Raw genomic sequence first — 15094 nt, forward strand, 5'->3', positions numbered from 1 at the left:
GAGGCATGTTTTACGCCGCCGATGCGTCACAAAAAGTGACGCATCGGAAGCGCAAAACTGACGCAAGGCCTCATAAATGAGGCCCCCAGTGAGGTCGAACTACATCTGGGTGATAAGCAACATGTGAGCAAAAAGTGATGTCCAACTGGGAAGTCAATGATGTATATACCAAACAAGCAATGGGGCATATGTCTCAGAGAGCAATACATGATTTTCTTCTAGAGGGTCAGATTATAGTTTATACCAAATAGAAATATCAACTGGCATAGATATTATGTCCTAAATATCACTTTCAAAAAGGTCGCCCCATAGGGTGTACATTTCCTATTATGAAGTCCAATGGGGTGGTATTCATGCAAGCCATACTTAGTACACAAAATTTATGTGACACAATATACAGACAACGATATTCTGATAAAACACCTTTTCTTAGAGTGATTGATGCACTCCAGAGAAGCACAGATTCTGTTCCTCAGAGAAGCACAGGATGCTGTGCATAAGCGGACACTACTCGATGCTTTTTAATAGGAGATCATTGGGTGTTTTAGCACAGGATTAACATCCCTTTGGCATTTGGGGCACATTGTTATTTGCGAAAGGACGGGAGACACTGGGTGACGAGCAGATGGGGACACAGGTTGATATGCAGTTAGAGTAGAAGATGATGTGCAGCCGGCGACACTGGACAATGTGCAGTAGGAAACAAAAATGAACCTACAATATTTGATCTCAAGGACATGTCAGATAATGCTCAAGTAGTCCCATGTCAGCAAGGGAAGTTTATTCAGTCCTAGTTTTTTTCCATTGCATTCTGATAGTTCTAGTAGTTCCCTGCTGCATATCGAGGGCTACAAGTACCACAGTATAAAGTAAAAAAAAAAAAACAATATTAACTCATAAGCTTCTTCTGCCTAACAAGGGATTATTTGAGGCTATTTTGGAAGAAAGGCATTGTTAGCGATTCTATGTAACGCTTTTGAATGATTGTCAGAAGGATGGGGCATCTTTTGCAGACAGATGCCATATTTTAAACAAATGATGGAAAGATGGAATGTAAAGCAAGGGTGTCATGTTAAACTTCTATGTAATTAGCTATTGCTATTCTGATGGTCTATTCATTTTGTAATGTTGAATACGGTGATGCTGCAAAAAATAATGACATATATGACATAGTTGTTTAACTTACTATCACAACTTCTGGCCAGAAAACACTGAGTATGAGAACACATAAAAATGCGTCCACATTGTTGACTGGTGCTATTGCATGTCCTTCGAAGTAAGCTAAGGATGCGCTTAATTCTAAACATTTCATGTGGTGGTGATGTGTTCTGTTGTCTATTTTCCTGCTGTCTATTTGTGCTGAAGTATTCCAATGTGATTTTGTTGTGTTGCAATCTTTTTTGACTGTTTTGTTGTGATGTCTCCTGTTATTTTTAAATATGTTTTTTGCTTTGTGTTTGCTATAGTTTTGTGTTCTGTTGTTTACTTTAGATATATCAACAAATGGTGCTACATTTTCAGCCAAAAAACATAGGCGGTGAAAAAGGACTGCTCCAGCTCTTCAGCCAGATCAGAAACCACTCAGCCCCAAACTGTGGCAAAGAATCTCTTAATTTAGCACTGCCAGTGGTCACTTTATGTGATAGGCCCTTGGTGCTTTTGATTTGGAAGATTTATCTGAGGTTGTTTTACTTTCAGAAATAAACCATTTTACTGTGCTCAGTTTAGTCATCTATTATTTATATTTCTCCACAGCAGTGCTGCCCAAACGTTTTACAACCGTTACCCAATTTTTAGAATGACAAACTTATACCACCCATCTAGCTTTGATGGACACAAAGGAGTTTTTTAAAGCACTGTATGGTAGTGCACTATCCTTTAAAGCCAGCACCTTTTCCATTGAAAAGGGCACTAAATGTGTACAGACATACAGTGTTACTGATAAAACTATATTGCACATAAATGATAATATGTGGAAATCATGTTTCAGTGAATATTTATCATTTGAGCATCACCAAGTGTCTTGATTTTTGTGATTCCACTAAAATCTTTGTTTCCAAGGCCTTGTGGTAACTGTAACTATACTTTCCTTGCCCTGTGTTGTAGAAGTGGCTTTATATTTGCTCTTGCTCCCAATATTAGCACCAGCTGTACTTTAAATAGCATTGCATGTTCTTCCATTTGCACAATTAGGATCTCATTAATGGGGAATTGGCGTAGGGCAGCCACACATGGAAAGAGGAAAAAATTAGGTGAAATAAAAATATTTCACCTTGTTGTGTCTACTCTGGGGAGACACAAGTTTTTTGCGCTGCAGTGGCTTTGCGTCGCCTCATAGATATGATTGAGGCTTGGCTGCAATAACGTCATAAAAAGTGATGCTTAGGAGGCGCAAGCCTCTCATAAATTAGCTCCTAAGTATTTTTGGAAAGCTTTGGTACTTATTAATGCAGCTAGCAAATTGTTTGTGCAGAATGTGCCCTGGATATAAAAATGCAGAATACAGTTGTTTCACAAAAACATACATACAAGTCTTGCGACTAAAAACGTTTAAATCTATTGTGGAATTTGACTTCTCTAACTTCTGAATTTTGCAAAAGAAATGTATGCATCAAAGCCTTGAACAATGTGTAAAAATAAGGAGAACTTATAAAAAAATATAGCCAGTTGCCATATAATTGTACATGCACGATGCAGAACTGTCAACATAGAGATTCCAAAAATCTTATTCACTATTAAGCATTTGTGCTCTTTGCTTGTTGGGAACAATATTGCCTCCAACAATGTCTATGCATTGACAATACTCTTTCACTCGAAAACCCTGAATCTCCTCTATTTTTAAGAAACAGACTTTGTTCCTAGTGTTAAACCACTGATTGCCAGTGTATTAAAGTACACGTTGTTAGATCTGGGGGTCTCTAGTTGGCAGAGGTAGGTACCACTGTCCAAATAGGGACCCTTGCTTCTAGTCAGGGCAAGGAGATAACCCTCTAAGATAACCTCCGCTCACCCTCTAGGTAGCTTGGCGCGAGCAGTCTAGGCTAACCAGAGGCAATGCGTAAAGTATTTGTACCAACACTCACAGTAACACAGTGAAAACACCACAAACTGACTCCACAACAGTTTAGAAAAATAAAGGTATTTTTAATCTAAACTACACAAGACCAAAACGACAAAAATCCAACATACGCAGTTCAAGAATATGGTTTCAAAAAGAGTTCTTAAGGTTGCGTTAAAGTTCCTCAAGTTGCAGTAAAATAAACCACAGATGCGTGAAAAGTTCACAGTTGCGTCACGTTTACTCACAGTACCTTTAGTTGCAACAAAGTTCCAAAAGCAGAAGCTGGTGCGGTGGAAAACAAGCGATGCGTTGCTCCTGAGACCCTGGGGAGGCGATGCGACAGCCCCGCTGCAGCAGCGGGCGTGTTGCGGCGAATCCGGTCTGTATGGGGAGGAAGGCCACTTGTATGGATTCCAGTGCGTAGGTTCCGTAGGAAGTCTGTTCTCGCAAAGGCACGATGCGACGATCTCGTAGGGGCTGCGACGATCTCTGGGGCGACGATGCGCGGTCCAGCGGGGATCCTCTCTCTCGCAGCTCCTCGATGCGTTGATTCTGCGACGGTGCTCGCAGCGACGTGATGCGGTCCGCAAGCAAGCGGTGCGGCGTTCTCACCCAGCGACGACAGGCTCTGCGACGATACTCGCAGCGATGTTCGATTCTCCCGCACCGGTCTGGTGCGTCCCGCAAACGAAGGATGCGACGTCTCTGGCAGCGGCGTCAGGCGCTGCGACGATCTCGACCTACGTAGCGGCGGGAAACTTCTCGCACTGTCGGGGATGCGCTCCGCAAGCTAGCGATGCGACACTTTTCAAGTTCAAAAGTCACTCAAGCTTAGTTTCAAGCTTCCCAGCTCAGGTACAACTTCCAGAGGCCCCACAACTGGATCAAGCACTCTAGGAGGGACAGAACTCTCTCAGCAGAGTTCAGGGAAGCTGGGGGTGAAGTCCTTTTGTTCCCGGGACTTCAAAACAGGGAGCCAGCTCTTCTCAGGCCCTTGGAGATTCCTTCAAGACAGGGGACACAGCTCAGCAGCAAAGTCCTTCCCCTCTCCTTGGCAGCAAAGCAACAGGTCAGTCCAGCAGAGCAACAGCAGGACAATCTTCCTTCTTCAGTTTCAGCTTTCTCCTTGGCAGAGGTTCCTTCTTGATTTCCAGGATGATCTAATTTTCTGTTGTCAGGGGTCCTGTACTTATACCCCTAAAGTCTTTGTTCTCTTGGTGCATGTGGGCCCTGAGCCCGGTCTGAACCAGTTCTGGGTGGATCCTGAGCACTTTGTTTTGCTGGCTGCATCTTTCCTTTCAGAGTGAGGGCAGGGTCCTCAGCCGCCCAGCAGGGGGGTGGAGCCAGCATTGTGGAAGGCAGGCACAGCCCTATCCAGCCCAGGTGCTAACTCCTCCCACCACTCCAGTTGCAACTGCAGTCATTCAGCCTAGTGCTGACTCATCCATCCTGCTGGGGAATTCCCCAGCCCCTGTCACTCACAAACCAGACAGTCAATACACAAACAGGCCCAGGCACACAGAAGGGTTAGACAAGAGAACAGCAACTTTCTAAAAGTGCTATTCTCAAACACAGGATTTAAAAACAACCTTTCCTAAAAGATGTGTAATTAAATTCTGAGTTCAGGGATACTAGATACTTATGTCCTATCTTGTTCCTATGAGAAGAAATGCTGTTAACCACTGTAGCCAGCATCCCCCATGTTAACCTATGGAGCAAGATAGCCTTACAGTAGTGAAAAACGAAAATGGCTGCCATTCACTACCAGAACATGTTACCTGCACCAGTACATGCTCTACCTTTTACATACACTGCACCCTGCCCAGGGGGGTACCTTGAGCCTTCCATAGGGGTGGCTGAGGTGCACAAAAAGGGAAGGGTTAGGCCTGGTCAGTGGGGACACTGACCAGGAGGACATGGCAGTTCTAAACTGCCCATAGGCACTGCAGTGGCAGGCCTGACACACCATTTTAGAGCTACTCCTGTGGGTGGCACAATCAGTGCTGCAGGCCCACTAGTAGCATTTGTCATCACCAGCCCTGGCACACCCAGTGCACTTTACTAGGGACTTCGTGGTGATACAAATATGCCAAACATGTATATTCAATCAGAATAACAATTTACACAGGGAGCACTTACACTCTGGCACTGATCAGCAGTGGCAGAGTGTCCAAAGCATCTAAACCAGCAAAAACGAAATCCAGCACAGCATCAAAAATACAGGAGGTAGAGGCAAAAAGATAGGGGAAACCACGCCAAAGATGCCAGGTCTAACACGTGTCCCCTCCAGCTGAAAGTGGGGAGAACTACCCACCCTCTTGGGAGTTCTCTTCACTAAGGCGGAAAAACCTGGACAGACCATCAGCGTTGGCGTGTTCTGTCCCAGGGCGGTGTTCCACCATAAAGTCCATTCCCTGTAGGGAGATGGACCACCTCAACAGCTTTGGATTCTCACCCCTCATCTGCATTAACCATCTGAGGGGCCTGTGGTCGGTCTGAACACGGAAGTGAGTCCCAAACAGGTAGGGCCTCAACTTTTTCAGAGCCCAGACCACAGCAAATGCTTCTCTCTCAATCGCACTCCACCTCTGTTCCCTGGGGAGTAGTCTCCTGCTAATGAAGGCTACCGGCTGGTCTCCTCCCTCCTCAGTGATTTGTGAGAGTACTGCTCCCACTCCATGCTCTGAAGCGTCTGTCTGAACTATGAACTCACTGGAAAAGTCAGGTGCCTTGAGCACCGGCGCTGTGCACATCGCAGTTTTCAGGGTTTCAAAAGCAGTTTGGCAGGCGTCAGTCCAGTCAACTCTTTTGGGCAACTTCTTGGAAGTGAGTTCTGTCAAAGGGGCGACAATGGTGCCATAGCCTTTGACAAAACGCCGGTAATACCCGGTGAATCCTTGAAAGGCTCTCAACTCTGTCTGGGTCTTGGGGGGCTCATAAAGCCAGAATGGTATCAATCTTGGCCTGTAGGGGCGCCACCTGGCCGCTCCCCACCTGGTGTCCCAAATACACCACAGATCCCTGCCCTATCTGGCACTTGCTGGCCTTGATAGTGAGGCCTGCCCTTTGCAGAGCCTTCAACACTTCGCAGAGGTGTTGCAGGTGTTCCTCCCACGTGGAGCTGAACACAGCAATGTCATCCAGATATGAGGCGCTGAATTCCTCCAGCCCGGTCAGTACCTGGTTAACCAGCCTCTAGAATGTGGCAGGGGCATTCTTCAACCCAAAGGGCATGACACGGAACTGGAAGTGCCCCTCTGGCGTTGAAAATGCAGACCTCTCTTTGCCCCCCTCAGTTAAGGCAATCTGCCAGTACCCCGAAGTCAAATCAAATGTACTGAGGTACTGGGCAGCTCCCAACCGATCCACGAGCTCATCAGCTCTGGGGATGGGGTGTGCGTCAGTCTTCGTGACCGCATTGAGCCCACGGTAGTCCACGCAAAACCGGAGTTCTGGAGGGCCACCGGGGGTAGCAGCTTTCTTGGGAACCAAGACCACTGGGCTAGCCCAGGGGCTGCTGGAGGGCTCAATCACCCCTAGCGCCAACATCTTGGAAACCTCTTCCTTGATGCTGGCCCTGACCTTGTCAGCTACCCTGTAAAATTTCAGTTTCACAGGCAGACTGTCTCCAGTGTCCACATCATGGACGCACCAGTTGGTGACTCCTGGGGTCAGGGAGAACAGGGAGGAGAACTGACCCAACACTTGGCGACAGTCACTCTGCTGTTCTGGGGTCAGGGTGGGCGAGAGGACCACACCATCCACTGACCCATCTTGCTCCTTAACTGCCAGGAGGTCAGGGAGAGGATCACTATCCTCTTCCATTCCTGCATCTGTAGCCAGGAGCATGGTTACTTCAGACCTCTTAAAGTGCGGTTTGAGGCGGTTCACATGCAAGACTCTCAGGGGCTGCCTGGGAGTCTTCAGGTTAACCAGGTAGGTTACCTCACTCTTCCTTTCCACCACCTCATATGGCCCAGTCCACTTGTCTTGGAGCGCACAAGGCTCCACTGGCGCCATCACCCACACTTCCTGCCCAGGTTGAAATTCGACCAGAGTGGTATTCTGGTCGTACCATCTTTTCATTTCTTCCTGGCTTGCTTCTAGGTTCGCCTGAGCGAGCTTCCTGAAGCGTTGTGTCTGGTTGCGGAAGGCCAGCACATAGCTGAACACATCCTGGGAGGTTTTCCCACGGGACTTTTCCCAACCCTCCTTCACCAGTGAGAGAGGTCCTCTAACAGGGTGGCCATACAGGAGTTCAAAGGGACTGAACCCTAAGGACTTCTGAGGCACCTCCCTGTAGGCAAACAACAGGCATGGTAACAAGACGTCCCACTTGCGTCTCATGGGCTCCGCTAGGCCCATAATCATACCTTTCAGGGTCCGGTTGAACCTTTCAACCAACCCATTTCCTTGAGGGTGGTAAGGAGTGGTGAACTTAAATGTTACCCCACACTCCTCCCACAGAGACTTCATGTACTTAGAGATGAAGTTGGTACCCCGGTCCGAGACCACCTCTCTGGGGAAACCCACACGGGAAAAGATCCCCATCAATGCACGGCCCACCACGGGTGCTGAGATTGTCCTGAGAGGGACTGCTTCCGGGTACCGGGTGGCATGGTCCACCAAGACCAGGATGAACCTGTTGCCTAAGGCTGTCTTGGGGTCCAGGGGCCCTACAATGTCTATGCCCACCCGCTCGAAAGGGGTGCTCACTACTGGGAAGGGCTGAAGGGGGGCCTTCAGCTTCATTCCAGTCTTGCCACTGGCTTGACAGGTTTGGCAAGATCTGCAAAAGGAACCAACGTGCTTTCTCATCTGGTGCCAGTGAAAGTGGGTGACAAGCCGGTTTAGGGTCTTGTCTTGCCCCAGATGTCCTGCAAGAGGCACGTCATGAGCCAGACCCATTAGGAAGTTTCTGAAGCGCTCGAGTACCACCAGCACACGGGCTGCACCGGGCTCAGCAAACTTAGGCTCACTATACAACAAGTCATCTTCCCAGTAGATAAAGTGATCTCTGGCTGCTCTACCTGCTGCCTGGTCTACAGCCTGTTGCCGCAGACCCTCGAGGGAAGGGCATTCTTTCTGCGCCTGGCAGAATTCCTCCCTGGAGGGACCACCTTCTTGCTGCCAATGGGTCAGCTCAGGCAATTCCCCCAGTTCGGCTACCTGTTCCCCTGTAGGTTCCAGGGCATCCCCCTCGGGTTCTGCTCCTTCCTGGACCGTGGGAACGGCTGGGACTGGTTTCCCGCGCCCTCTGCCTCTTCCTCTCCTGGCAGGTCTCTGGGCCACTGTTTCAGGCTCCAGTTCTGCTGACTCCCCCCTACTGGCTGTCATAGCACGTGTGGACACACAGATCCACGCAGGCAAACCCAACATCTCCAAGTGAGTTCTGTGTTCTACATCCTTCCATGGAGAACTCTCCAGGTCGTTACCTAACAGACAGTCTACAGGCAAGGCATCACTGACAACTACCTCCAAAAGACCAGAGACTCCCCCCCATGCAAAGGGAACCTTCGCCAGCTTGCAGAGGCGCACTGAGCTGTCAGCTGCCACTACAGGGCGGAGTACACCAGGGATGATTTGGTCTTCAGACACCCACTGACACCTCACGGATGTCACGCTGGATCCTGTGTCTCTCAGAGCCTCAATCTCCCTCCCATTGATGGTCACCTTCTGCCCATATTTCTTAGTGTTAGAGGGCAGTAAGGTTTCCTGGACCATCTCTTGGTCTCCTAGAGAGACAAGGGTCATGACTGCTAGCTCCCCCCAATCACTAGAAACCAAATCCCCTCCCAAAGCTACACTAGTTAACGCTGGGGCGGGGGCACCAGTGGGTGCTTGCTTCTTCTTGGGACATTTTGGAGCTATGTGGCCCACCTCATTGCAGTGATAGCAGGTAGGTGGGCCCCTGTTGTCTTTATTGTCCCGCCTGCCCTTAGAGGGCCATGGCTGTTTAGGTTTGGGGGGTTGCGATTCCTTTCTCTGGAAACTATTTTGGGGTCCTTCTGAGAACTCCTTTTGATTACCCTTGTCCCCCACACTCTTCTGCTGGGGACCCTGCCCACCTTTGGCTGTGGTACCCACAATTCCTCTGTGGACCCTGGTACTGGTCCAGCGGTCCGCCTCCTTAGCAAGCTCAATGGGGTCTGTCAGCTTGCTGTCTAAAAGATGCTGGCGCAGCTCTGGAACACAAAGACTACTCAAGTGCTCCCAACTGATTAAATGCAACAACCCCTTAAAATCAGTTACTTTACTGCCCTTCATCCAACCTTCCAGTGCACGCGAGTACAAATTCACACACTCCATCCAAGTCTCAGACTCTTTCTTCTTGGAGTTCCTAAACTGCAGTCTGTACTGCTCTGGGGTAAGGCCATACCTGAGACATAAGGCCTCCTTCATATTGGGGTAGGTCATGGCACCCGCTAATTCTAAGGGTTCTAGAGCACTCCTCCCAGAAGCCTCAAAATGTTTCCACAGGCCCGCCCCCCAATGCTGATCAGGCACACCGTTCATCTTCAATGCAATTTCATACGTAGTGAACCAGGCATAAATATCCTCACCCCTATGGTAATTCTGTACCAGGTCCTTGGGAATATATACTTTACCCCCATGCACTGGCTGCGCGCTGCCACCATTTGAACTGGCATCCACCTTCCTGGCTTCAAGATCCAGTTCTTTCATGCTCAACTCATGAGCCAAAAGCAATTTCTTTTCCTCTAGGGCACAAGCCTCTCTCTTGTCTTCCGCTGCCCTTTCTTTCTCCAACTCCAATTGCCTCAGTTTCATTTTCATGACTTCCAAGTCATACTCTCTTACTCTCTGATTTTCTTGTAACTCTTCTGGGGTGAGGCCCCTACCGGAGTGGTTGCTGCCAGCTCCTGAGCCTACTCTGCCCACTGGCAGATCTGCGCTTTGAAAACCATTTTCTACATCCACATCATTTCCCTCTTGTGCCTCCCAATGGGCTCTCAAGATTCTCTGCAGCTCCTCCTTTCTGTAGGCGCTTTTTATGGGGCACTCAAACTCAAGGCAGAATTTCCTCAGTTGCTCAACTTTGTATGAACACAAGTCCTCAATGCAAAACTCCAATTCTGCTTCTGCCCCCTCACTGAGTGCCTTTCCTTTCGCAGACATGATGCTTTGAAGAGTTACTCAAAAATAGAAAAATCAAAACCAAAAAAACCCAGTATTATGCGGTGGCGTAGTGGTCTGCACTCACTAGTGATGTACACCAATTACTGTGGGTCAAGTACAAATACAAGTTCAAATCCCACCGCCTGACCACCAATGTTAGATCTGGGGGTCTCTAGTTGGCAGAGGTAGGTACCACTGTCCAAATAGGGACCCTTGCTTCTAGTCAGGGCAAGGAGATAACCCTCTAAGATAACCTCCGCTCACCCTCTAGGTAGCTTGGCGCGAGCAGTCTAGGCTAACCAGAGGCAATGCGTAAAGTATTTGTACCAACACTCACAGTAACACAGTGAAAACACCACAAACTGACTCCACAACAGTTTAGAAAAATAAAGGTATTTTTAATCTAAACTACACAAGACCAAAACGACAAAAATCCAACATACGCAGTTCAAGAATATGGTTTCAGAAAGAGTTCTTAAGGTTGCGTTAAAGTTCTTCAAGTTGCGGTAAAATAAACCACAGATGCGTGAAAAGTTCACAGTTGCGTCACGTTTACTCAGAGTACCTTTAGTTGCAACAAAGTTCCAAAAGCAGAAGCTGGTGCGGTGGAAAACAAGCGATGCGTTGCTCCTGAGACCCTGGGGAGGCGATGCGACAGCCCCGCTGCAGCAGCGGGCGTGTTGCGATGAATCCGGTCTGTATGGGGAGGAAGGCCACTTGTATGGATTCCAGTGCATAGGTTCCGTAGGAAGTCTGTTCTCGCAAAGGCACGATGCGACGATCTCGTAGGGGCTGCGACGATCTCCGGGGCGACGATGCGCGGTCCAGCGGGGATCCTCTCTCTCGCAGCTCCTCGATGCGTTGATTCTGCGACGGTGCTCGCAGCGACGTGATGCGGTCCGCAAGCAAGCGGTGCGGCGTTCTCACCCAGCGACGACAGGCTCTGCGACGATACTCGCAGCGATGTTCGATTCTCCCGCACCGGTCTGGTGCGTCCCGCAAACGAAGGATGCGACGTCTCTGGCAGCGGCGTCAGGCGCTGCGACGATCTCGACCTCCGTAGCGGCGGGAAACTTCTCGCACTGTCGGGGATGCGCTCCGCAAGCTAGCGATGCGACACTTTTCAAGTTCAAAAGTCACTCAAGCTTAGTTTCAAGCTTCCCAGCTCAGGTACAACTTCCAGAGGCCCCACAACTGGATCAAGCACTCTAGGAGGGACAGAACTCTCTCAGCAGAGTTCAGGGAAGCTGGGGGTGAAGTCCTTTTGTTCCTGGGACTTCAAAACAGGGAGCCAGCTCTTCTCAGGCCCTTGGAGATTCCTTCAAGACAGGGGACACAGCTCAGCAGCAAAGTCCTTCCCCTCTCCTTGGCAGCAAAGCAACAGGTCAGTCCAGCAGAGCAACAGCAGGACAATCTTCCTTTTTCAGTTTCAGCTTTCTCCTTGGCAGAGGTTCCTTCTTGATTTCCAGGATGATCTAATTTTCTGTTGTCAGGGGTCCTGTACTTATACCCCTAAAGTCTTTGTTCTCTTGGTGCATGTGGGCCCTGAGCCCAGTCTGAACCAGTTCTGGGTGGATCCTGAGCACTTTGTTTTGCTGGCTGCATCTTTCCTTTCAGAGTGAGGGCAGGGTCCTCAGCCGCCCAGCAGGGGGGTGGAGCCAGCATTGTGGAAGGCAGGCACAGCCCTATTCAGCCCAGGTGCTAACTCCTCCCACCACTCCAGTTGCAACTGCAGTCATTCAGCCTAGTGCTGACTCATCCATCCTGCTGGGGAATTCCCCAGCCCCTGTCACTCACAAACCAGACAGTCAATACACAAACAGGCCCAGGCACACAGAAGGGTTAGATAAGAGAACAGCAACTTTCTAAAAGTGCTATTCTCAAACACAGGATTTAAAAACAACCTTTCCTAAAAGATGTGTTATTAAATTCTGAGTTCTTATACTTATGTCCTATCTTGTTCCTATGAGAAGAAATGCTGTTAACCACTGTAGCCAGCATCCCCCATATTAACCTATGGAGCAAGATAGCCTTACAGTAGTGAAAAACGAAAATGGCTGCCGTTCACTACCAGAACATGTTACCTGCACCAGTACATGCTCTACCTTTTACATACACTGTACCCTGCCCAGGGGGGTACCTTGGGCCTTCCATAGGGGTGGCTGAGGTGCACAAAAAGGGAAGGGTTAGGCCTGGTCAGTGGGGACACTGACCAGGAGGACATGGCAGTTCTAAACTGCCCATAGGCACTGCAGTGGCAGGCCTGAGACACCATTTTAGAGCTACTCCTGTGGGTGGCACAATCAGTGCTGCAGGCCCACTAGTAGCATTTGTCATCACCAGCCCTGGCACACCCAGTGCACTTTACTAGGGACTTCATGGTGATACAAATATGCCAAACATGTATATTCAATCAGAATAACAATTTACACAGGGAGCACTTACACTCTGGCACTGATCAGCAGTGGCAGAGTGTCCAAAGCATCTAAACCAGCAAAAACGAAATCCAGCACAGCATCAAAAATACAGGAGGTAGAGGCAAAAAGATAGGGGAAACCACGCCAAAGATGCCAGGTCTAACACAGGTCAAGAGGGCACCTGTGTTGCAAGCATTTACAAGAATATTGTGTTCTGATTTTTGAGTAGCAAATAGTAAAAAACAGAGAATACGACTTAACTCACCTGCGGAATCATGCGACAAGACCTGATGGAGTCATTATAACCAAACCACTGCTGGAAGTCAGGGTACTCCCCCCTCCGCAGGTAGTACTGGTGTCCTCTGTAGTTGGGGTGCTCGTACAGCATCCAATTTCCACTTTCCACCCGGATGGAGTTGCAGCGACTAAAGAAGGAGTGCAGGTCAGCACAGTCAGAGCTGCTCTCATAAGAGCGGCCCTGGAAGTTTTTGTCCTCGTAGAAGATGATCTGCAGGAAACCGAAACTAAAAGTTTATATATTTTCAAAATGACAAAAGTATAAACTGCCTATGAAGTCGTGCTCTGTTCTCTCCTGTTGTTTTTTAAAGACACCAAACAAATAGTACAAAAAATGAGCTTAACTAATAGAGTAAGTCGAAATTTTCTCTCACGTTACCCCATGCAGGGGTTAATTTTCTGTTTTGTTTTATCTGGAGCTGAGGCATTCCGTGTTGCTCTCTACAAACTTAACAAATAAACAATCAAAACGTGTCAAGTGAATCATGATTTGCATTACGAACTTCTCTTTTGTGCTTTCCACAGATTTTACAGACACAGACCTGCATGCCTCCTAACTTGAAGAACAATCTCACCATTTGAGGAGGGGGTGAGGCTTTGAAGGGGGTGGGGCCTCCTGCCCAGAAGCAAGTATCAGGCACTTTTGAAACCCACCATGCCCCAAGTCCCCTCCTCCCACAAGAAAAATAAAAAATCTTCCTGAAGCTGGTGCTATGTCCTGGGGTGTTTTCAAAACCCTTAATAATGGACGTCGGCAGTTCAAACCCTCGGAAAATGAGCTGGAAAACCACTATATACAGCGGTTTTCAGCCCGTTTTCCTGCAACCCTGTGATATCGTCTCCTCACAGGGAGACTGTGTGATAGGAGCGTGTGTCACGCGTGGCATGGTGTGAGTTGGCAGGTATTGACCTGATTAGCAAAGAATACATTCTTACTTGCATATATGCTGAGGCACACTCACAGATATATGATTCAGACATTGGTAGAAGTGGGCGGGATCGGAAGGGCACGGCGTGCCCCTACTTAAAAAAATTATTTCAGTCCGTTCCCCTACCTCTTTCATTCAAAAAAGCATCCCGGGACGGCAAGAATAGTCCATCTTACAAAACGATAACTTATTCTTTCAGCTTCCTGGGGCGGCTCGCACGTCTCTGTTGAACTCCAGAGGCTGCAGCAGCCCCCCCTGAGCTCGCACAGACTGAGGGCAGGCCCATTGTCATTCCGATTGAGGATGATTAATCCTTTCGAATGACAATGCGACGCCCTCTGCAATTAGCTTATCATGCTGAGTTAGGGATTACCGAGGAGCTTTCCCCAGACAGAGTACTGTGGGGAACTTGCCACCAACTCTGCGAAACCTGCACGCTTATTTTTTGGTTAAGGTGGTAAGATTTCTTTGTAAGAAGTTTGTGAGGAAAACAAACGCATGAAAAATTGTGACTTGTGTTTTTAGGCCTTAATGTCCGTGCCAACTGATCTAGTTTAACCGCTACCGCGCTAGCGGGCTTTCCCGCTGTGCGCTGAAATTTGAAAATCGCGCGGTTTGTGACAAAGCCAGCTCGTCATCCGCGTAGCGCAGGTAACGCCCATGACGAGCTGGCTTTGTCATCCGCATCGAAGGGATTAAACGTGATACTCCTCTGTCCAGCTCCTTGAAGATATCCATTCCTGCTAATGTCATGAAGCAACCAGGGTCAGAAACTGTAGTTCCACAGCCACACTGTGGCTTCAGCATAGTCTGTTTTTTTCCTGAACAGTGGCTAATGTTGCATTCCAGGCCTGTTCTGTAATGTGATGTTAGTCTTTTGGTGTTTTGTCTTGATACTTTTATGCTTTGTGTACTTTTGCTTATGCAGGGCTTAGTTATTAAATGCCTGTCATTTTTAACCAGACAGCTCTGAACACGGTATTGGTGGATATACCCGTATTTTGCAGGACAAAATTGTTTGGGGTGTTGGTGAATGTTCTAGTCTCTAATGAACTGGACATGTATTGCTCTGAACCGGAAAAGGCGACCAAGAGTTCGTCTTGACCGAGTATCTTGGAGGTTCCCAGTTTTCTGCAGCAAGTTGTGGTGGTTTGAAGCGATTGTGATTTTGCGTGAATGTTCCCTTGAGTGAATCTGCTCTAAAGGCATTCATTTTCGTGGAAACCCCTGCCTGTAAAGACCTGTGCTAAGAG

The 15094-nt window shown here is 48.4% G+C and overlaps 1 protein-coding gene across 1 annotated transcript in view; it reads right to left on the reverse strand.

The window, feature by feature from the left end:
- Positions 1–15094, reverse strand: part of LOC144824607 (gamma-crystallin 1-like) — a 49139-nt gene that overhangs the window by 1260 nt on the left and 32785 nt on the right. Inside the window, exon 2 of the mRNA XM_078683661.1 lies at positions 12881–13123. Within this exon, the coding sequence (XP_078539787.1) occupies positions 12881–13123 (243 nt within the window). The remainder of the gene's footprint in view (positions 1–12880; positions 13124–15094) is intronic.

This window comes from Lissotriton helveticus, chromosome 3_1 (assembly GCF_964261635.1).
Source record: "Lissotriton helveticus chromosome 3_1, aLisHel1.1, whole genome shotgun sequence".
Taxonomy (NCBI): Eukaryota; Metazoa; Chordata; class Amphibia; order Caudata; family Salamandridae; genus Lissotriton; species Lissotriton helveticus.